At 37.8% G+C, this 22,293-nt stretch overlaps 1 protein-coding gene across 1 annotated transcript in view; it reads right to left on the bottom strand.

Annotated features, from left to right (window-relative positions):
* Positions 1-237: 237 nt before the first annotated feature.
* The window catches only part of BMP5 (bone morphogenetic protein 5), a 53,028-nt gene continuing 30,972 nt past the window's right edge, over positions 238-22,293 (bottom strand). Inside the window, exons 4-7 of the mRNA XM_072332683.1 lie at positions 12,921-13,118; positions 5,577-5,653; positions 4,024-4,134; positions 238-471 (exon numbers count right to left, since the gene is read on the bottom strand). Of these exons, the coding sequence (XP_072188784.1) occupies positions 322-471; positions 4,024-4,134; positions 5,577-5,653; positions 12,921-13,118 (536 nt within the window). The 3' untranslated portion in view covers positions 238-321. The remainder of the gene's footprint in view (positions 472-4,023; positions 4,135-5,576; positions 5,654-12,920; positions 13,119-22,293) is intronic.

The raw sequence follows: 22,293 nt of genomic DNA on the forward strand, positions 1-22,293 counted from the left end.
AAAGGTTTTACTTTAAAGTATGGAAATGGAATTACGTAAGTTCTAGTATGTTCAATTCAAAAACAAAAAAGCATTTCTGAAGTTCTACTGCTTAGTAAGGTGACCCATAAAATAAATGATTTTGAAATTTTGCTCATACAAAAGAAACTATATACTTTTAAATAAATAAAAGCTGCTATATACATTATACTGTACATTTAAATGAGAGATGACATGAAATGGAATAAATTTAGAACTGCCTTCTCATCAGCAAGGCTTATATCTTGACTTTATTACAATTCTGAATAAACCCCTCTGCTTTCGATTACTACTTTTTTCATCCTAGTGGCAGCCACATGAACGCACCACCATATTCCTATATTTCTTTAAAATAACATTGGAACTGTCATCAAAGTAGAGCACGGAGATGGCATTCAGTTTTGTTGGTGCACAGCATGGCTTTGGTACATGATCAGGGAACATCAAATGAACCTGAAAGACAGAGAAATACATAGCTCATGTATCACAAGGAAAGGTACAAGGACAACATCAGAACAAAATCCATCTTTGCAATTCAGTTCTGTGGTTGCAGATTTTCCTCAGTTAGCGACTTTATAGAAGAGCTTACCTCCAGAATGTTGCTCTGATTTCAATCCTGCGTGCAGTGTTACACAATAATAGCAGATGGAGAGTTAAGTGAAAAGTGGCCAAGAAAGAAAGTTGGTTTTCAGATGAAATTTAGAAAAGAGCTGAAGTTAGTCTGCAGTTTGTGAAAACACATGTTAGTACCATCTCTGCTGAGGACGATGCTTAACATGAAGCACATGCTCATGTCCCTTGTCTCACCAAGACTCCAGCATGTGCTAAAATGCTTTCTTGCACAGAGTCTCAGCATGGAGAAAAGCTGTGACAGAAAGCAAATGCTGTGCAGGCAAAGGCTCATACTGAAACACTGTTTTTGATCTGTGAAAGAGTAAGATGTGCATTTTCTGACAGCACGAGTGTATTTTAAGATCTTATCTAGGTATCCACACATCCATCTCTACTTCTACTGAAGTCAAAATCAATTTGTAAGGTGAGTGCCAGCTGGACAGGAAGTTTGAGGAAAGAGCTGAGACAGAGAAGGCTTTCTGTACACTAGGCTGAAATATATCAATGAAAGGTTAAAGAGAAGAATAACAGTTTTGAACAGCATCCCAGAATGAAAAAGATCTAGTGGAAATATCTGAAAATGGGGGAAGTACAAGTTCTTTGTACTTGAAAGAAGGTTGGAGGTAATATTCTGCACATGCTGAAGACTTGGAAACTGGGGAGGCCAGAAAAGAGGGAGTTGTAATAGAGAGGGCAAGAGATTATTAAGGCATGGATGAAGACTTCAGCAGTAATAGGTTTCATTTGTATGTTAAGTCTTTGTAAATCTGTTAGAGCCATCTGTCTTACAGTGATATAAGCCCCAAGTCTTTGCCAGACAACAGAGAACAGTCTATCAGGAAACGATTTTTACATAACTGTTACCATGAGAAGGTCTTTTGAAATGAGCAATAATAAATCCTGAAGAAACAGTTTAGAAAGGGTTTAAACACACACTTAAAAACAGTTTAACAAATGAATAGCAAAGCACTGAAGAATGACTGTGCCATGTCTGAACAGATGTTTGCCCCACAACAACTCCTGGTTCCATCAGCCCCTGCCTTGCTAGTTCCAATGCCCTGCAGCACCTCACAACAGCAATGCCCACAGCATGGCAACAAGGGAGCATCCCTACAAAAGGTAGAATTTCAAAAGCCTGGAAGACAGTGTGAGTCTACCTGCTGATGCCCTGAACCAAATGACTGTGAGATAAGTTAAATTCCAATGCATTTTCAGAGGTTGACTGGAGACGAAAGATAATATAACTCATTAAATACAGCTTTTCTTGTATTTATATGTATCTGTATGTTCTGTCTACCCAAGTTTGACCTCAAAAAAAGTGAAAGGTACTTGCCCAACATTTCTCCTAAGCTTGTTACAAATGAGAAAAAAAAAGAGAGTAAAGTTTGGAGGGGTACCAAGGAACAATCATTTCCCAACCCAAAAGAGTGGGCTTTTTTAGAATGGTGTAATCAGTATGGCTGAGAGATGATTACATTTGGACGAGGGTGGGGTATATGAATAATTGTTTCTCAAGCCATCCCCATGTGCACACCTTGTGTAAATCTGAGTTGCGCATAATTTAAACCATAAAGCATTCAACTACTGTTATCTCATCTAATTTATGTGCAGTTAAAATTTAATTAGCGTCTTGATTTTTTGGCTGCACAAATGGACGATCGTACAGTACATGCAGAGGGAGACATACAATTCCAGAAAGGCCATAAAAATGAGAGAAAATCTAAGTATCCAATTTTTTAAAAGTGGACAATCTACAAAAATTTCTTAAACATAGGAAATTAATCATTTTTGGAAAGAGTAGATGCACAAGAGAAAATAGCACTGGGCCACTTCTTATTTAACAGCCCATAATTGCAGCAGGAAACTCTAACTTGAGGATCTCAGTGTTATTGGTAATTTTTGTGGGCAGTGTTTGCATAGTGATAAACTTTTGCTTTGCTGACCTACTTCTTTTCAGTTCAAGACTGCATGGATTCTGTTGTTCATCATCTTCTAGGCACATCGCTATATTCCTTGCCAAGTAGCATTTGCTGTTCCCCTTCACGTGAACCTCCTACCACAGTTTTGTATATTCCCAGTCTCTGACTTTTCTTTTTGTCAGTCTTGCTGGCTTCAGGTCTGGGTCAGAGCATGATGTTGTACTGATGGCTGGGCTTGGGGAAGGTACATAAATGAGAAGATGAATGGAAAGGGATAGGACTCAGCACATGGCGAGTTTCTAAAAATATCCCTTTCATGTAACATAGCAATTCTCACAAGCAAAGTTTATTTTCTATCAGAAAGAATAAGGGAAAACCAAAATTATTTCTTTTTCTTTTCTTTTCTTTTGGTTTTGCCCAGGAAGGTGATAACTGTACTAATTTCTGAAGTTGATCTGTCATTTATTTTTTTTCAATCAAAATCAAACATCACAAAAGCACGTTTCTCTAATTTCAGGCAAGTAAGTGTTTTGACATTTCCAGAAGCTCATAAGGAATTACAACCATTTTATCGTCTCATTTCATACTCCCACTCCTTTCTTGCTTAGTGTATCTCATTCCTCCATTTCTTAATTAGTCTTTTAATACTAATGATTTTCAGAGACAATTCTTCAGCTGCCACATTTGAAAAAAACAAGGTAGTTCATCAGAACTGTGGCACTGCATTCTAAAGGTCCTGATTTCTGGAGCTGCTGTGTTTACCAAAGTGTAGCTGAACACTTGTAGGCAGGAGGAGGCCCTGTGATCTGATCCAACTAAGATCATCTTTTTGGCAGCTCTGGTTGATGAACAGGACTAACATGAGAACTGGCAGAGGCAAAAAGCTGGCTGCAATTCTTTTACATGTACCAGGCAGAGTAACAAATCCAAGCACACTTACTTATAAGCCGTATTTGTTAGCCAGGCATGACTGAACACAATTTCTTACATGCAAATGCATCTGCTTGCAAAGCTTCACATTCAATTACATCTTAAGTTTTTTTTGCCAACAGTTGACGACAGAGGTCTACAGAGTGGCCAAGTGTCAACATTTCTGGAAGAAACAGCATGTAGATGCTAACGTGGAACTTCAATAAGCTGCAAAAAAAATAATTAGGGGAACCCCAGAGACTCCCTTTGGTTCCTGTCTACACAATGCTTCAATAATAAGACACAATCTTCTCATGTATTATTGTTTTTCAAATTGAAGGGAAACCTATCACTCAGGTCACTCTGGACAATTTGTCTGTTCTCCAGTGTAATCATCAAGTCATGTCTTTGAAATGGGTAATTTCACAGAAATAATGAAAATCCAGAGGTAGTAAACAGAGAGGAAGAGACAGGCCCTGCCCCAAGACACAAGCACAAAACAAAAAACAAAAAACAAAAAACAAAAAACAAACAAAAAAAAAGTGTAACATAGGCACAGACATACCAGTGTCTGAACAATGGCGTGGTTTGTTGCATTCATGTGGGCGTTGAGGGGAAACGAACACTCTCCATCACAGTAAAATGCAGCATAGCCCTCTGGTGCAATAATCCAGTCCTGAAATCACAACAAATAAATTTACTCAATTTTATTTATTTATTTATTTATTTTCATACAGAGAATGTAGAACTATATCAAACTAACCAAGGCTTGTCCAAGGACAAAATGAACTACAGAATATGGCACATTAATACACTTCTTTTTGCCAAAAAAATAAAAGTATTTGCTTTCTTCCTGCAAAACTCCAATGAAAATTAAATTAAACTGAACTGAATACCAACTAACGAGGCTGTAAAGGGAATTAAAGTTCCAAACATATTTATTAGCAAATTTTTCTTCCCAGAAAGAAGAAACTTTTTTGTGTGTAATAAGTGTGACCTCTTTCTTCATCATATTCAATACTATTAATTGTAATATTGCATGAGACTAAGGGTTACTAGAGATTACTCAGTTGAATGCCACTGAATCATTAATTTTGAGGACATCTAGCGACACAGACTGTATAGGGAAAGGAACATACCAAGGAAAATATATAAAAATGTTAACAATTGAATGTGGTTAGTTTGCTGAATGCCTCCTTTGCTAGGCAAAGGTAATGGATTTACCATGGGAAGAAGGGAGATAATCTATTTCGTCTTTTTTCTTTTTTCTTTGACCACCTTGATTGACTGATCTGTGAGCCTTGTGCATCATGGGGCATATCAGAATTTTATGTTTCAACAAAAAAAAAGGAAAGAACTGATGATACCCAAAAAAGACACAGTGATGACTTGTTCAGAAGCCTGAGCTCAAGTCAATATCACAAGCCTGCTCTGTCAGCACAAACAGAATACTTATGCTCTGTAAACTTGTGAAAATACTATTCCTACTTCTTCAGGCTGCTGTGAGTAAAAACACACTACAAAATTCAGAATTTGAGTTGAGCCAAAAAACATCTAGACTGTTCTCTCTTTTCCTCATAACAGCTCTGCTTCTGTCTTTGTGGCCATTTACTAGAAATATCTTCTTTTTCTTATTATTTTACAAAAGACAGAGTTTTTCCTAGGACTTCTGTCAATTTGGCTTTGGTGTTTTAAAGATCACTGAACAGTGATTTAAGTTTTCATTATCTAAGGATCCAAACCCAGTGAAATCCCTTTGATTCACAGAAGACTGGAGCAAGGAAAACTTGAGGGCAAATTTCAAAAGTTCCTTTACTAACAACTGTAGGGATTTAGGTTTCATTTACCGCAGACCTATACAGATCAGAAGTAATGTTTCAGATTTATCTTCCAGCAAATGTATTCAGATTGTAAAGCCAGTAAAGCTTGAAAAACAATTAAGAGAACGGCACCAAAAAAGGTAGAGAGACAGTGATGGGGTTTCATTTCAAAATGCTTTTAAAGCATTTTGTCTCTCATATACCTGTTACCATGAGGAAAACGTACTGTAAATCCTGGGGGACAGTAAAGTCGACTGACCCAATTAGCATTAATAGGAAACAGAATTTATAACAATACCTGCCATCCCAAATCTCGGAAACTGACGTAAAGTTCATGTTTCTTACATGCTTGCTTTTGCTCACTTGTGTTAAAATCTATAGGAAGAAAATAAAAATTATTTTTTATTTATTTTTTAAGAAATATTGTTAGAACTGAAAAGAGATGACTGTTTTTGAACTCCCGACTAAACTGTTCAAAGGAAGGTGACAAACATACTGTCATCTATACTCCTTGGGGTGATCATAAAGGGAATGTAAAGTAGGATATTCAGAATCACCAATGTCAGCCTGATGCAATGTGTGCATACTGCAGGGATGAAACAATACTAGGAAAAGCAGGTTAATATGACTTATGCTTGCTTGCTAGCTAAGTAACAATTCTGATAATATCTGCACAGGTAATTAAAGCAGTATACTGTCAGCCTGATCAGGGTATACTGAAGTCTTCTGCATGTTGGCACAGATTTAATCATGAGGTAAATAAAATAGCTCTGTCCAAAAGATAACAGTGAGAAAAAAAAGAAGTCCTCAATCAGCAAAACTCCAAGAAGTCTATTATTTAAATATTAGCATGTTTTGTACTCTTTAATTCCAGAAAGATCAATCAGGAAATGATCTGTAGTTTTAGATCTAATAATGTACATGAGTATAATCACAGCTGCTATTTAAGTTCTGAATGTTTCCAGGCAGTGAAAGATGTGTGAGGATTGAAGGACATGCAGAACCTACCATGTTTTCTTCTCCAGGACAACCTTAAGCCTTGAGAAAATGTAGTGTTTGTTCCTTACTGCCCCTGAGTAACAGGAAAAGAAGGTGGTGTGGTCATGCCTTCACCCCATTAGCACCCTGGATGCTAATGCTCTAAACTGAGTGTCAATAAGATATGCAAGGGAGCGGTATTTTCTGAATATTTTTTAGCACTTAAAAACTTGAAAAGCTGGGATAGGACAGTCTTTGTTTAAAAGTTCTTTGAAAATTAAAGGAGATAAATTTTTCACATAAAATGAAATATATATATATATCAATTTTCACTGTACTCTAGAATATGAAAGAACTTCTTGTTGACTGGAAGAACTCCATGGCATGCCACAGAAACTGTAGAAGAGAGGAGGTTCTTCTAGAATTAGTTTTCAGATCCTGCAAAGTTCCTACAGCTTAATTGAATTAATAGCTTACGTATATGTTTAGAAATATTAGTAATACCATTAATTAAAGCTCATAGTTAAGAATCAGGAAGTCATAGGATTGGTAGGCAAAAACAAACAAACAAACAAACAAAACAAACAAACAAACAAAAAAAACGCTGTGATAACTTAAGTTTTGTGCAGTAAGATGGAAGTAGTATATACTGAGCACTGCTAACAGATATTTGCCTAATGTTAAAAACCTCCATGAGTGAATTCTACAGCATCTGAGATAACCTGTTGTATTGCCTCACCATGTCTGCAGAAGATGTAAATGAACTTTTCTACAAATGTACCAGTTGCTTCTTGTCAACTACCCCCACTTGCACTTTTGTTGATTCTCTGAATTCTCCTCAGTTTGTCTGTGTCTTTCTGAAGATTCAGTGCTCAAAACTGGAAATAGTACTACATGAAGTAGAACAATTATTTCCTGTGATTTCTGGATGATTTTCTAGCAGTAGACCACTCAATGGGAATTTTAAAGCAAAAACACACTGCCAAATGATCTACTTCAAAACCTTTTTTTGAAGTACTGCTGGTTATTCTGATGAATTTGTGTAAATCAATGAATAAAGAGCAAACTAGGATTGGGAATATTGATGAGATCTGTGAAAACCATGAGATCACAGAGCTGAAGGTTCAAAAGAGGTCAACAAGAACAAAAGATCAACAAGAGAATTGCAAACATGGGCTTCAGGAGAACAGGACAGTTTTCAGACTCAGAGGTCTTCTTAGTGTGATCTTTTGGGAAACCGAGCTGGAGTCAAAAGGAGCTTGGTGTAGCTGGCTAATCTGATCTGCCAGGAGAAACTTTGAGAAGCATCAGGTATGCAAGCCAAGTAGACAGCACAGAGCTACTATGGCTGAATAGTAAACTCTTGACTGAGCTCAAATTCTATTATTAAATAATTCTAATATCAGTGTAGAATGAGAAATAACACAGACATATTTTCTGAGCATACAGGGAAGAGTAGTAGGAAAGCCAAAGCTCAGCTGGAGTTGAAGCTTTGATGAACATGAAGAGTAGCAAGAAAGGTATATTCAGATCAAGAGAAGAATTAAGAAAAATGCAGATCCATTGCTCAACCATGCAGAGGACCTTAGTGATAAGGACTCAGAACAGTTATGCTACTCAGTGCCTTATTTACCTTGTTTTTTACCAGCAAGGTTTGCCTTCAGCAATCCTGAGTTCCTGAGCCTAGTGGCTGAAACTCTATCCACACAGTAAAATAAATAGAGTTAGCATTTAAGAAAATCAAAGGTATGCAGGTCTATGTGAGCGGAAGGCATGAGTTTAAGGGTGGATAATGAGTTGATCAACATCTCTGCAAAGTCACTCCCTGCCATTTTTGAGTGTTCATTATGACTGAGGAATATTTCTTATGATTCACAAATGGAAAATACCACACCCATCTTCAGGAAGAGTAATCAGCTTAACCTCAATTTCTGTGAAATCTATGAATCAAATCCTGAAAGCCTTGTGCAGGCATTATGGAGAACAAGAAGGACTCTGTGGGCTAGTTGCAAGTAGGTACTGTTCCCACTCCTTTTGGAAAGCTTTTTACGAGCTCTTCCATAGTATTTTTACAGCCAAATTGATCAGATGTGTTTTGGATAGGTAAAGAATATAATGGGAGGTAACTTGGCTGGACTGCTGGGCTCAGAGTGTTGTGATCAGTGGTATGAAGTCCAGCTGGCAGCTGGTTGCTAGGGGTGTCCCTCAAGAACCAGTACTGGTGCCAATACTTTTAACTGTCTTTGTTAACAACCTGGACAAAGGGACAGAGTGTGCTCTCAGCAAGTTCACAGAAGTTACCAGATCTGGGGGAGTCATCAGTCATCCAAATTACCAATAAAATGTTGGACCAAATCAAATCCAGAAGAGATTCAATAAGATATCATTAAAAGTACCCATCCAAATTTTACATTTATTAGTAACATGCTATTTGAATATTTTTTTCTTTCTTTCTTTTTTTTTTTTTTTTCTCCATTTCTTTTTCTTTCCTTCCTTCTTTCTTTCCTTCTTTTTCTTTATTTATTTCTTTTTAACACATTTCTGTTGAATTCACCTGGACCCCAGAATGTCTTGTGAGATAGTATCAAAAGCTGTTCACAAGTCAAGATATGAACATTTGCAATACTAAATAATTTGTTGTAGTATTATCTTGGGTGGTAAATTAGGATTTCTAATCTATAATACCTAAATCCTCTTTTCTTTTTAATGAGTAATACTACCTTTTTTCCTATGACATTTTTCTAGCTCTTAGTGTGTTGATTCTCAGTGATAGGCATTAAAGGTTCAGCTCAGTTCTCCACGAGCAGTTAGTTACCTGCTGCCATGTCAGATATCCACAGTATCCATGGTACATAGGATCAAAATATATGCCCACGTGGAATCCTAGAATCATAGAATTGCTCAGGTTGGAAAAGACCTTAAATATCATTGAGTCCAACCATGACCTAACCATACTACCCTAACTCTAACAACCCTCTGCGAAATCATGTCCCTGAAATCATGGTTCCTAAACACATCCAGGGATGGTGACTCAACCACCTCTCTGGGAAGCCTATTGCAGTGCTTAACAACCCTTTCTGTAAAGAAGCATTTCCTGATATCCAACCTAAACGTACCCTGGCACAACTTGAGACCATTTTCCCTGTCCAGTCCCCTGTCACCAGTGAGAAGAGACCAACCCCACTCTCGCTGTAAGCACCATTCAGATATTGGAAGAGAGCAATAAGGTCACCCCTCAGCCTCATTCTCCACAGACTAAACAACCCCAGTTCCTTCAGTCTCTCCTCATAGGGCATATTCTCCAAGCTCTTCACAAGCCCTGTTGCCCTGCTCCAGCACCTCCATGTCCCTTCTGTACTGAGGTGCCCAAAACTGGATACAGTACTCAAGGTGAGGCCTCACCAATGCCAAGTACAGGGGCAGGATGACTTCTCTAGTCCTGCTCACCACACAATTCCTGATACAAGCCAGAATGCTATTGGTCTTCTTGGCCACCTTAGCACACTGCTGGCTCATATTCAGCCAACTGTCCATCAGTACACCAAGGTCCCTTTCCATCAAGCAGATTTCCTGCCACTCCTTCAGAAGCCTTTAGGGTTGCCTGGGAGTTTATCCATTCCATAACCTTCCCGAGCACCAAGATGAGACTGATAGGTCTGTAGCTTCCAGGATCATCTTTCCAGCCCTTTCTGAAGCTGGGCGTCACATTTGCTGGCCTCCAGTCTGCCAGGACAACCCCAGTTAGCCAGGAGATCCTATCCTGTAGAAGTTCCGTGTCTTTCTTGAATTGTCACTGGAAGCAGGGCAGTCTAAGACATTAAGAGTTTTCAAATAGCTATATTATTTTAGTTTAACAAAGAACTCTTGATCATTCCTTGTGCTGCGTTGTCTACTTCACTCTGCACATACATTAGCAGTAAGCTGAAAGTAGGGGAGTGCAAAGGAGCTTTAAGTGAAAACAGTTGGACCATATTTCACTGATCACTTTTTACAAGGATCTCTATAGTGACTTTGACTAATATCAGTGTGTGCAGGAAGTAAATATTGAGTTTTTATGTTTCAAACCACTAATAAGAATTTTAATTTCAGTCATATAGAATGCTCTGACTGAAAAATTATGGAAAGTTATTCCTTTCCTATGTGGAAGGAGGGCAAAACAAAAGAATTTCAAAGATTTTTTCCCCCCAAGGAAAGCAATGTAAACTATGTACATATATATTTATATTTACTATCATAAAGTACAGCATTCTTAATATGACATCAATCAATAAAACTCAGGAAATGCATAGTTAAGCATTGTTTTTTGCTATTATCTCACTGCATTATGACAAAATATTATGTAGGTTTACTGTTGAACTTCATGGTATGAATCATCATCAATTATATAAACATGGATATTTTCTAGTGCCCAATGCCACTGTAATTCATTTTAGGTAACAGTCAAAAGAAGAAAATAAAGCCAAACTTTGTTTCAAGGTAGTTTATGAAATACCTTGGGAACAAAATTTCATTGTTTTGGTTTGTTTGGTTTTTTTCCTTTTAACTGAAGCTTAACCACAATATAAATGGGTAAGTAATAAACACTTCAATCCTTTGTGCATAGCAGGCAGGCGCAGTCTGAATGCACTACATAGAGATCACATTCCCTTGAAGATTTTAGTAGGAGGAGGATCCTGATGCCAAATCTATGAACGTCTGCCCAGCTACTAGAATAACTGACGCATGTTTTCTCCATATTGCATTTGTGTAGATCCTTACGAGTACTTCAAAAATGTATTTTCCAGTGGAAGAACTGAGCTGCCTTGAAGGGCTGTCCTAGTTAAAAGTTAAAATTGTCTAGCTGACGACTTCTTTTTTTAATTGATAATTACTCCCCTACAATATTTATAGAATCATAGAATCACAGAATGGCTTAGGTTGGAGGGGACCTTAAGGATCATCCAGTTCCAGTCCCCTTGTCATGGGAAGGGCTACCCTGTGATAGAACAGGCTCAGCCCCCATCTAGTCCAACTGTGAACACCTCCAGGGAGGAGGCATCCACAGCTCCTTTGGGCAGCCTGTGCCACTGCCTCACCACCCTAACAGGAAAGAATTTCTTCCTCATATCTAATCCAAATCCACCCTATTCTAGTGTAAAGACATTTCCCCTTGTCTTGTCAACACACACCTGGATAAAGAATCCCTTCCCATCTTTCCTGTAGTTCCCATTTTGATACTGTAAGGCCGTTATAACAGAGCCTTCTCTTCTCCCGGCTGAAGAACCCCCAAGTTCTGTCAGACTGTCTCTATAGGAGAGGTGCACCAGCCACTTGATCATCCTAATGGCCTCTCCTGAACTTGCTCCTAGAGTAAGTTCCACGCCCTTCTTATGCTGGGGGGACTTAGGGGTTAACTGTGTAGATGAGCTGCTTGTGGTATATACAAAATATCAGAAAACTTTACAATATTCAAAAACAAATAACAATAAAAACACCCCTTTTACTGTAAACAGGTATCCCTGGTGCATTTACAAATGTCAGGGGCTTTACAAAACTTAGGATCATCAAAGGGAACACATGCTCTAAGTCACATATTTCAGAAATCACTATTTTCCAAGTCCACCACAGAAACTAGAGAAGCAACAGTGTATTTTTTCTACATATAAATCACAAATAAAACTGAGTGCACTACCGAAGTGGTAACAAACATTGCAAGTAAAAACATTTATTTCAAGATATATTTTAATATTTATTTTATACTCAAAGTGGTATTTATTTCCAGTACATCACTAGGTAAACCTTGTGATTTACTTGTGAAAGATAGGTTACGGAAGTGATTTCTGTGATTTCTTTACCACTTCAATAACAGTTTGTGGTTGCTAAGGTTGTTATCTTTGTACAGAAGATCAGGGAAAGGCTTACACATTACATGAGAGGGGTCTCTAATCTGCCATTTTTTATTTTTATTTTTATTTTTATTTTTTTGAGGTTTTAAGATGGGTTAAAGTAGTACATAATGTTCATAATATATTTTCACAAATAGTTGAGTTTCACTCCAAGGGAGAATTCTTTCCACAGCAAGACATTAATTTGCTTACTTATAGATGGTGCTTAAGAATTACATCTGCATTGAGGTTTTGATATACTGGTACTAGATCTGCCACTCTTCTACAAAGACATATTTTCACATCCTGTCCCTGCAAAGCAGAGTTATTTGGTCAAAACAGTAGAATATTTAGAAAGTGACTTTACCATCTAGATGTAAAGAGCATTCCAGGAAAGAATTGGAGCATAATTTATTCTGGACTCTAATGGAGAACTACCGCTTCTGTTCTGGAGAAGTAGCTGGGGGACAGCCCTCTCTCCCTCTTATTTTCATGAGCAGCAAGGATCTCATCCAGCTGCCTGCTACGCAGGACAAGTTTCAAGCTTGGATACAACCTTTTCCAAAATACACTGTGAAGAGCCCGTGATACATGCAGGTGAACTGAAACACACAAGCTAGATCATGTTCTCGGCTGACATAACAAAGGTGGTTTCAGCAAAGCTGTGGAGAAAGACAGAAATAGAGCAGGAGCAGTTTCCAACAGTTCAGCCAATGAGCAGCTGTGACTCCACTGCATTTGAGCAGGTGCCATAACTACTGTAAAGAGACTAGTAAATCAGACTAGTAGTTTTGTCTTACCCCCAACACTTGGCATCCTAGAAGACTCCTGATGACTACTGGATTTGTTGCGGTTCTGGTTTTTCCTTTTATTATTGGCTGCTCGGACAGAACGGAAAAGCACTTCACTTGCCTTGAAGAACGCAACCATGAATGGCTGTTTTGACTGAGGCCCATGCCTTCCAATCAAGCCGGCAGATTTAACATTGATACTTCGACCTATAAAGCAATGGAAATTGTAAGTTGCATACATGAGGTGTGGTTCTACCCCTTCTGAAGCCATTGTGGGAGTTCCACCTCTGACTGAAGCACAGTAAGAATTTTGTCCACAATCCTGAAGTTACACAAAAAGAAATCCTGACCTCCTTTTGCTGAAGAAAGCTTAAAAGGCAAAAAAAATTCAACAATTAGACTGCTTTCTAAGTAGTTTGTCATTGCATAAAATTGTAGTTTCCAGACACTACATATCTTATTCAATGCACTGATATTTTAATTCAGCCTCTTGTACACATCTATTGAAGTAAAAAAATAATGAGGCCCATTAAAGTCTATCAGCTATCAAAAGGATAATGTAATGCAGTCATCTAGTTTTTGCATCACTTGGGTGTCAGATGTGAAACCCAGTATCCCCAAAGCAAGTATGCAGCAAAGTGAAGTGTGGATAATAAATATACCTCTACTTTAAAAACAAATATCATACAGTGTGACTCAAACTGATGTTCATTCAGTAGTAAAGGTAGGAAGGAGTTCAGTCACTCCAGAGAACAGGGCTTGAAATATTGACATTATTGACTCTGGTTCTGTTCCCGAGGGATGTGCATATTTCTTTAAAATATTTGTTCAGCGAGGTCTGTGTGGTAACCTCACTATATTATAGGATCTAAACCTCAGTAAAAGAAAAGAAAGCAAAACAACTCACTGATATTGCATCAGTGACATTTTAGCAAATAAACCCTTGCTCTTAACAGAATTTATTTTGGCAGCATAAACGCTTTTGTGCATACGTGTATTATGCAGAGCCCTTCAACCGTCAGAAAATGAGACAGTGTCATGTGAAGCTGTGCAGCTGTGCTGGGTGGGGGACACGGAGGTCTTTTAAATGGGGAGGTGTGGGCACCGGCACTGCCTGTGAGGCATCACTGTACTGGGGACTCCGCTAAGCTGCCTGGAAAGGCTGTCACACAGACAACAAAGGAGCATCTGCTCCACAAACCTATAACACTGTTAGCTCCTTCACCCTGAAAAAGAACTTACAAATAAACATAGGAATCGGCCTTATAGAAATAAGCATATAGGTTTCCTTTTCAAACACAAACGTACAGTGGCTGTATGCCAGAGTCTATATTTCTTAGAAAAACTCTATCACTGGCGTAAATGAAAGAGGCAGTTTGATTTGTGGTTAAAGTAGTTTCCATTCTACTTCCACTGTAACAAATGTATTAATTCAGCTCAGACTTCCTCCTTCTGGCAGCCTTTTTGCAGTAAAAAGAGAAATTAGAAGTTTCAGCCAAATACCATACCTTGAACTGACCCACTTCAATACATAAACACTTTTACAACATGTTTATTCAGGTGTAGCACTTTAAATTGGTTTAAGATGTTTCCAGTGACAGAGAGCCCAGCAAAGGCAGGAGAAGAACTGAGAAAGTTAGCAGTTATGGAGTAGAGTAATTGGCAACATATTCTGAACAATTTTGATAATTACTTTTCTGACTGCAAGGGAAAAATATATTTGTTGAAGCTTCTGATTTCATTTTAAATGACTTTTTAGCCTTGTGTTTCTTTAGTTCTTCTTTTCATGTATTTATTTATGTAACTATTAAATAATTCAGCAACATTATTTTCTATATGTTCAAATCTTCTGTCGCAAGTCAGATATGAAAAACTGTACAGACTATTCTCTATTCATTGCAACTCATGGACAAACCAACCTCTTACCATAAAGTTCCAAGTTTCCCCTCATTTCTAGAGGGAATATTTATATTATTTTTCTTTATTTTTCATTCCAATGACTTTCAGAATTTTAATTTTATCTATAAGAGATTAATACATCACTGGTGGACATTTTAAGAATACTATTAGATTTATATACTGAGGGCTGTAAAGATCTGTGTAGGTTTTCCGAATTTAAATCTAGGTTCTCTGAATTTACAATGGTGGATATTGTGTGCGAAGCAAAATATCCTTCAAACCAATGTGAACTCCCTTTAAAACAACTTTTAATATTATTAAGTTTCCTCTGGGTTTCCTTTAGACTTCAGCAATGAGATGGCTATTAAGATTCCACAAGTTAGGGCTTACTTGGTTATTCAGGGTATAGAGATATACCATAAAAAATTAAGCCTGTAACCCACAGCCTTTTTACACAGAGAAACAGTTTATGTGACTTCATTCCCTTATTTGCTTGATCTTTTAAGCAGCCAGCCAGAGTTTTTAGGATCCTTTTCATTTTTTTCACTTCATGAATAGTGTATGTACTGAAGCTGCTCCTAGTGAAGTCAAAAGGAAAACTTGTATTGACTTCAGTGGGTTTGTCATTAAACTTTTCTCTCTCAGTTTATCATATACCTTAGCTTAACTCTAACTTTCAGAAGACAAAGCAATCAAAATATACACTGCCCTCGAGACATTATATTTCTTCCAAGGAGGATCTCTGAACTGTTTGGTTTGGAACTGCAAACCACATATGTTATCTCATTTTAGGTAGCTTCTGTGTAAAAGAAAGTTTGCATTTACAGAACGTCTATCCTCTATTTAAAGAAAAAGAAAAAAAAAAAAAAGAAAAAAGGAAAAAAAAAATTGTGTAGGTGGGACACTGGGGAGATCTTCTTCAGAGTAAGAATGAAAAGCTTTGCCTATTTATTTCTGAAGAGGAGGTATTCCAAAGTATCCCAACTCTGAAAAGCATCAAGAGCTCCGCCATAGCAGGAGCTCCATCTCCAAGCCACAGCCTTGTAGAATTCATCTTTCTCTGTAGCATGGATTTTAGAATACTGTAAAAAAGTCCTACCCTAACTTGAACTGGTCTTTGTAGCAAGAAGCATTGATGAGCTTCATTTGGTAAGTGGTTTTAGTCTATGACTTCTAGTAACATTTGGAAAATCTTTCTCTTGGCTCCAAGGACAACTGCAAATTGAAGTGTCTTCAGCACAGTTGTTCCATACTGGAATACTTGACCAGTATTTTCTAAAATCGACTGAGTGGTTTGTGCAGACCCATATCTTCCCTGATGTCTTCACTCAGATGGCAAAACCAAACAAAGTGTATCTCTGCCAATCAGGTTTTACCAAAGAAGAATCAAATATCTTCAAACATTCCAAAATGATTTTCTTTTATACTTCTACAATATTATTAATCCGAAAGATTACAATGATTTTTATTTATTTATTTATTTTTGCCTGTAGACACACTTTGTAAGCAACCAGCAGTCAACTTCACTAAACTGAGCCACTGCACTTGCACTACACCTAGCAAAAATAAATAAGTGCAACAGATGATAGATTTCATTCAGGGACAGTCCGGAGCCTTTATATTCTTCACATTCTGGCATATGCTTCTCAATCTTGCTATGAGAATTTATTGTCACTTCTCCATATTGACAGGTATATTGGAGACTAAAAACTCATTTAAAGCACCGTGTCTCAAATCTGCTGAACTCCTCAGTCCTTATTCATATGAATTTGAGTCCTTGGCAAGAGGTGTTTGTTTAAATTGGCATTTAAACTTCTTTTTGGCATTTATTCCATTTGATAGTAAAGTGCCCGTAGCAGTTTACAGAAAGGGTTGTATGGAAGTTCCAGGTTGAGTAAGAGAACTGAATGATTATTTGCCTTTTAACGTTCTGGTCCCTTGTAATAAAGGAAGAGCTGCTTCAAAAAAATCAGCTTTAAAGGTACTTCCTCAACGATCCTGACAATTTTATAAGTTTTTTTTACCTGGAGGATCAACACTCTGTAGTAATTTGCTGTGTGACTCCCGTGTCTGGTTTTCTGCTGTCACACACAGTTGCAGAATACAACTCCTTTCATAAACTGATTGAGTTCTGTCTTAAAAATTCATTTCCCCCCCATGTGCTCCAAATGTAATTGCAAGAACACTTCAAGTTTTCAAAAACAATGTCTTGGAATCCTGACCTGGAGAGATCACCACGTTCTTCATGACATTCAAAATCCTGACTTTTTCTGAGATCACCAGTGTAGATGCCAGTGACAGTGGTGAGATTTGTGACCTGGCTCTCTCTCCTCAGGCAGTATATATTTTATGTAAGGCACTTAACAGACACTAATTTTGCAAGAGCTTTCAACCATTATGCATCTTGGCCAGATTTACACTGGCAGCACAGGACAATGACTGAGTCCAAGATCCATTATTTTGTCCTGAGTCATAGAACTGCAACAAAGCACTCATTTTGTTATGAAAAACAAGCACTTCTTATTTACTTTCAAAAGTGTTCAACAAGCTACAAAACACATTTTACAGATTAACCACTACTTCTAGGTCACAGTAGTTATTTTGGTAATTATCTTACATGTAGATAGAATTGAGAACTTCAGTGATGCTGGGCATTCATTTCTAATCTACTAGAAAAAAATCCAAAACCAAACAACAAAAGCATTTCAATGTCACATCTATGGTTTACTTCTTGCGGAGAGTGATCTCTGCAATAAGGATAAGGGAAGGCCTCTTGGAGAAAGACTCTGAGTGTACAAGATCCAATAACACCTGATATTTGAGCAAAAACTCTCCTGAGGCTCTGAGTCTGGAAGATCATGAAGTGGTTTTCAAAATTAGACAGAAACTTGCTTAATTTCTCATGCCTAAACAGTGCTCTTGAGAGCAATGGGATTTCACAGAATCAAAAGATTAGAAGCTTAAATTAATATTTATTTTAAAAAGATAAATGCTAAAAACACAAGTACGATGGCCCACTTATAAGGAAGGTATCCCCAATACTCTGACTCTAAAGTATTTATATCCTCTCTACTGTATTATCTCTGTAAACTGTTAGGCAAATTTTCCTGTGGTGGAAACATTTATCTATATGGACATAAATACAGCTCTTGAAACAAGATTCATGTGTTTTATATACTTCTCTGCTCCCTGAAGTCTTTAAGGAATTCTGAAAAAAAATGGGTGGTCTGCTGAAAAAATGGATGGTCTGCTGTGCATTTCCTAGGCTTCTCAGCTTTAGTCAAAACTAAAGATCCTGCTTTTGATACTAAAATCTTTAAACTGCTAGTTTTATTCTGTTTATTTGAAGGAATTTTGCATACCTTTTTGTGTTGACCTTCATAATTCACAAAGCTCTTGAAAAAAGCACTTGGGATTATTTGTGAATATTATTTAGGAACCACAATAAGCTGCAAAATGTGGCAGTATTATGTATGCTTGTGCACAAAATCAGACATAATCATACACAAATATGCTTCCCAAGTACTTGATTTATCCTTTCAATTTAATGTACTTAAACTGTGAACCGTCTGTGGGAGTCCAAAGGGTTTTCTGCAGTTAAAAATATGTTCAGGAAGACAAAAAAATAAGGGGAGATTAGATTAATTGGTCATTTACCAAAGAATAAGAAGTTTAAAAACATTCTAAATGAAACTGGGGACCAGTACTAATTATTAACCCAACCACTGTTGCTTAGAAGCACTTCTATCCTTCATCTGCTTGGGGAGTAGGGCAGAAGGTTGTTGCATAGCTGTAACAACAGGATTAGGACCAATATGCACTGTTGGCTGCATGAGGAGCAGGGGCCCATAACACCTCCTCAACACTCCTGCTTCCAGTAAGCATGCCCATACTAACATGGGATGTTCACATCACCTGTTACAAGCAGACACAAGAAAATGCTCGTGGTATTCTGACCCAGCTGGAAACATAGTTTACACATATTGGATTAAGTTACAGGGTGTCCAGGCTCACTTCCAGCTACTGGAGATGGACTGTCCATTCTGCTTGGGTGTCAAGGTGCTGCTGGCATACTTGTGGCCAGTATCAGCTGTCCCACTGTCCCAGTGGCACTGTCCCCAGGCTCTTCTAGTGGCAACTGCCATGTAGTTGCCCTGTTTTGGAGTGTAAGAGAGTCATCTTTCTGGCTCATTTTACACCAGCAGAGCTCAGTGCCCCACAGTATTCCTAAGCATGTTTAATTTACTCTTATAACTTTGGCCAAAGTCAGCTCTGAACCAGAACTCATGTAACTGTACTTAGGCAGTTCTTGAGCCCAAGCTAATAAAACCTGCTGAGGGGCAGGATATATTAGCTTGGGTTCAGTGCTGTGCTAACATGGCTATATGGCTTCCAGATGGCTCAGAATTTAGGTAGAGCTATTGCCTGCCAAAGTCCATATATATCTGTATATATATATAGATAGCCTAAATTCCCCACCATAAGGACACTAATGAAGGTGAAATCACTTTGATGTTTTGCCTTGTAAATATCAGTTCCACCAAGGGACTTGAGTGTAACAAAACAGTATCCTCTGGAGAACCTGCCAGCTACTGTGGTCATGTGGGTAAGCGCCAAGTGTGACTTGGGGCAACCTTGGGATAAGACTGATAATGTTGAATGTGATGCCAATGCCAATGTAAAAGTAAGCAGCCTATTACCTGAAAAAGTCAGGGTGCTGGTATAGGTTGTTATTGGTTGAAAGTAATTTGTTTATGCTGCCTCTCTGAAGGCTTCACAGGAGATAGGGACCTTGAAATGCCCAGCCTGAGATCAGAACATACAAAAACGTGTCTTCTAGCATCTCCCCTATTATTGCTGGAGAAGGACCTCCCAAGTATTTTTTGCAGGAGTAGGAGCCAAGATCCCTTCCACAGGAAGCATGTAGTAGTATACCCAAATATGCACTGGAAAAAGACTTGGCTCTCCCCAGGCTTCATTTGGATCAAGAAACCTATTTTTGTTCTAGTTTCTCTTTGTTCTGAGTAAAAAATAAATACCTGAAGAGTCTGAGTCAGAGAGCTGAGGATTGTTGTTTCCTGCCTATCTCAACCAGCAAGAAAGCCTAAGGAAACTTGCTATAGGACTACATGCTGATAGAAGTCATCTTAATCAATTTGAACTTCTCAAGGAAAGACTCAGTTTCTCCCCTGTGATGCACAGCCTGACGAAGTATAAGGCACAGTGATTTAGGAAAAGGCACAGAAATACATGCCAATTAATAACCAGAATGTTGTATTGAGATCTGTGTATTTGGGACCTGAATTATTCTGTAAATCACTAATAGTCACTGTTACACTTTCTTCCTTTCCCATTTTCCACAGGCAATGCTAAGTTCTCCTCAGCAATAAGACAAATGGTTAAAGGGAGTCGGAAGCTTTTGTAGTCCTCCATTAGAAGTGATGTCTAATTATAAAAATGTTAATATAAAGGTGCTGATTCACTGGAACATGTTTTAAGTCTTAGAAGGCATATGGTATACATAGAGAAAAAGTGTCACATGGAGCTTTTCAGATTGTTTCTGCATCTGCATTGACTTTGTGCTGTAATTCATCTAACACCCGCATTTCTATCAGTGTGAAAATGATCACCTCTCGTTTTAAACACCATGGAGAGTTTTGGTGTCAAAAGGAGAGAACCAGCCAAAGGAGATGCTGCAGAATGTTGAGGAGACATTAAAAAAGAGAATCAAAAAAACCTGATCCTTAATTTACCACAGCCCCAGGGAAACAGTGCATTATATGTTGACAGCTTCCATATGTGTCATGCAAACCTTTATTCTTACTGTTCAAAATAAAATGTCCCATTAAGAGAAAAAGTCTACATTCCATGCTAAAATGGTACGTATGATACCAAATACTGTCTGAAAGAAAAAAAGAAAATGCATTCCAATGTCATGTGGCTTTTTGTACTTTTTCAGCATTTTTAAAAGAAGAAAAAAAAAAAGTATTATAACAACCAGACATTCTCCAAGGGTTTGTGTTTTTTTGGTTGTTTTTTGTTGTTGTTGTTGTTTGTTTGTTTTTTAAATCACCCTGTTATATTAAATAGCTACAATTTTTTATTCCTCACTTAGACATTATTATTATTGATGTACTTTCTTCAGGTTTCACCAAAGAAATCTGTCTCTACAAGTAATTATTTAAGAAGTCATTGAAAGATAACTATAAGAAAGATTATTACTAATGATAATGATAACAATATAGTAGCACCCTGGAGTCTCAGTAATTACTGTTTCCCTATTTTAAAAGAGCTCTATGAATAAATCTGAAAAAATGAGTGCATATTTACAGACTATTAGCCAGTACCCCAGTGAATACACCAAACATGAATCTTCTGTCTTAATGGAATCCAATTTAGGATTTAGTTTAATGCTATGTTGCAATAGAAAGGTTCATGGACCAGGTCTTAATCATAAATGTCTCTTCAGTTATAGGGACACAACTTCTGTACTTTTCATAAACTCTATAGACAGCTGGAGGCATGAAGGAAGGTGCCTCAGAACTGCATGGCCTGAGGTTCCCCTGAGCCAATGGCAGGTTTTCCCATTGCTTTTGATCATTCCCTTGGGCATTCACAGAGAAGTGGCTGGAGGAAAGGTGGGTGGGGTTCCCTGGGTTGCAAACAGAGTCCACTGCGTACCAAGTATAAAAAATCATGTTTTTTTCTGTACACAAACATGTCATTCAACTGCTGGTGTTTCTAATAGCTTCCAGAAGTAACAGCAACCCAATAAAAGTAATCAAAGTTTTAAGAACGAAACTGTAAGAGCATAAAAGGATGATTTTTCTTATGTTAAACTGAAGTGGTATAGCACAGGTCTTCCCAATAGCTCTGAAAACTTTAGTACCTTAAAGGGCAGTCTTCTTGCATGAATAAACTAAAAGGGGAACAGAAAGTGAGGAAAGGGGAATCCCCTTCTCTCTTCATCAACTACGTTGAGAAATTAAAATGAGCAAGGTGAAGAAGGTAAACCTGCCTGTGACGTTGGCAATTAAAATAGGAATTATCTATCACCTTTCTGATCTTGGGAGCAAGACAGGGGAAATATTTACATAAACTGCCCTTTTACAGTTTCTTCAGTGTATTAGCCTAAAGGTTTCTTTTAACTGTACAAACTTTCCTGCTGTTTACCGAGGGAATATAAGTTCGAGGCTTGAATCAACAAATTGCTGGTTCCAGGGTTTCTTAATGAGTGCCTTTCATGGATATTTAATTTTCAAGAATTTCTGTATTTGAATCTCTTGGAAGAAAAAATAAAAATAATATATATATATATATATATTCAGGGATGGAGTTTATTCTGGAGCAGGAAAACTGGCCAGGAGCCAGTCCACCTCATTTGGATGCCTGACGGAAGTGTCACCTCTCCAGAATTTTAAGGGTTTAAAACTGGCCTTAACCAAACCAGGCTGCCTCCCCACACAGCCCACGGCCAGGTGTG

This window comes from Excalfactoria chinensis, chromosome 3 (genome assembly GCF_039878825.1).
Source record: "Excalfactoria chinensis isolate bCotChi1 chromosome 3, bCotChi1.hap2, whole genome shotgun sequence".
Classification (NCBI taxonomy): Eukaryota; Metazoa; Chordata; class Aves; order Galliformes; family Phasianidae; genus Excalfactoria; species Excalfactoria chinensis.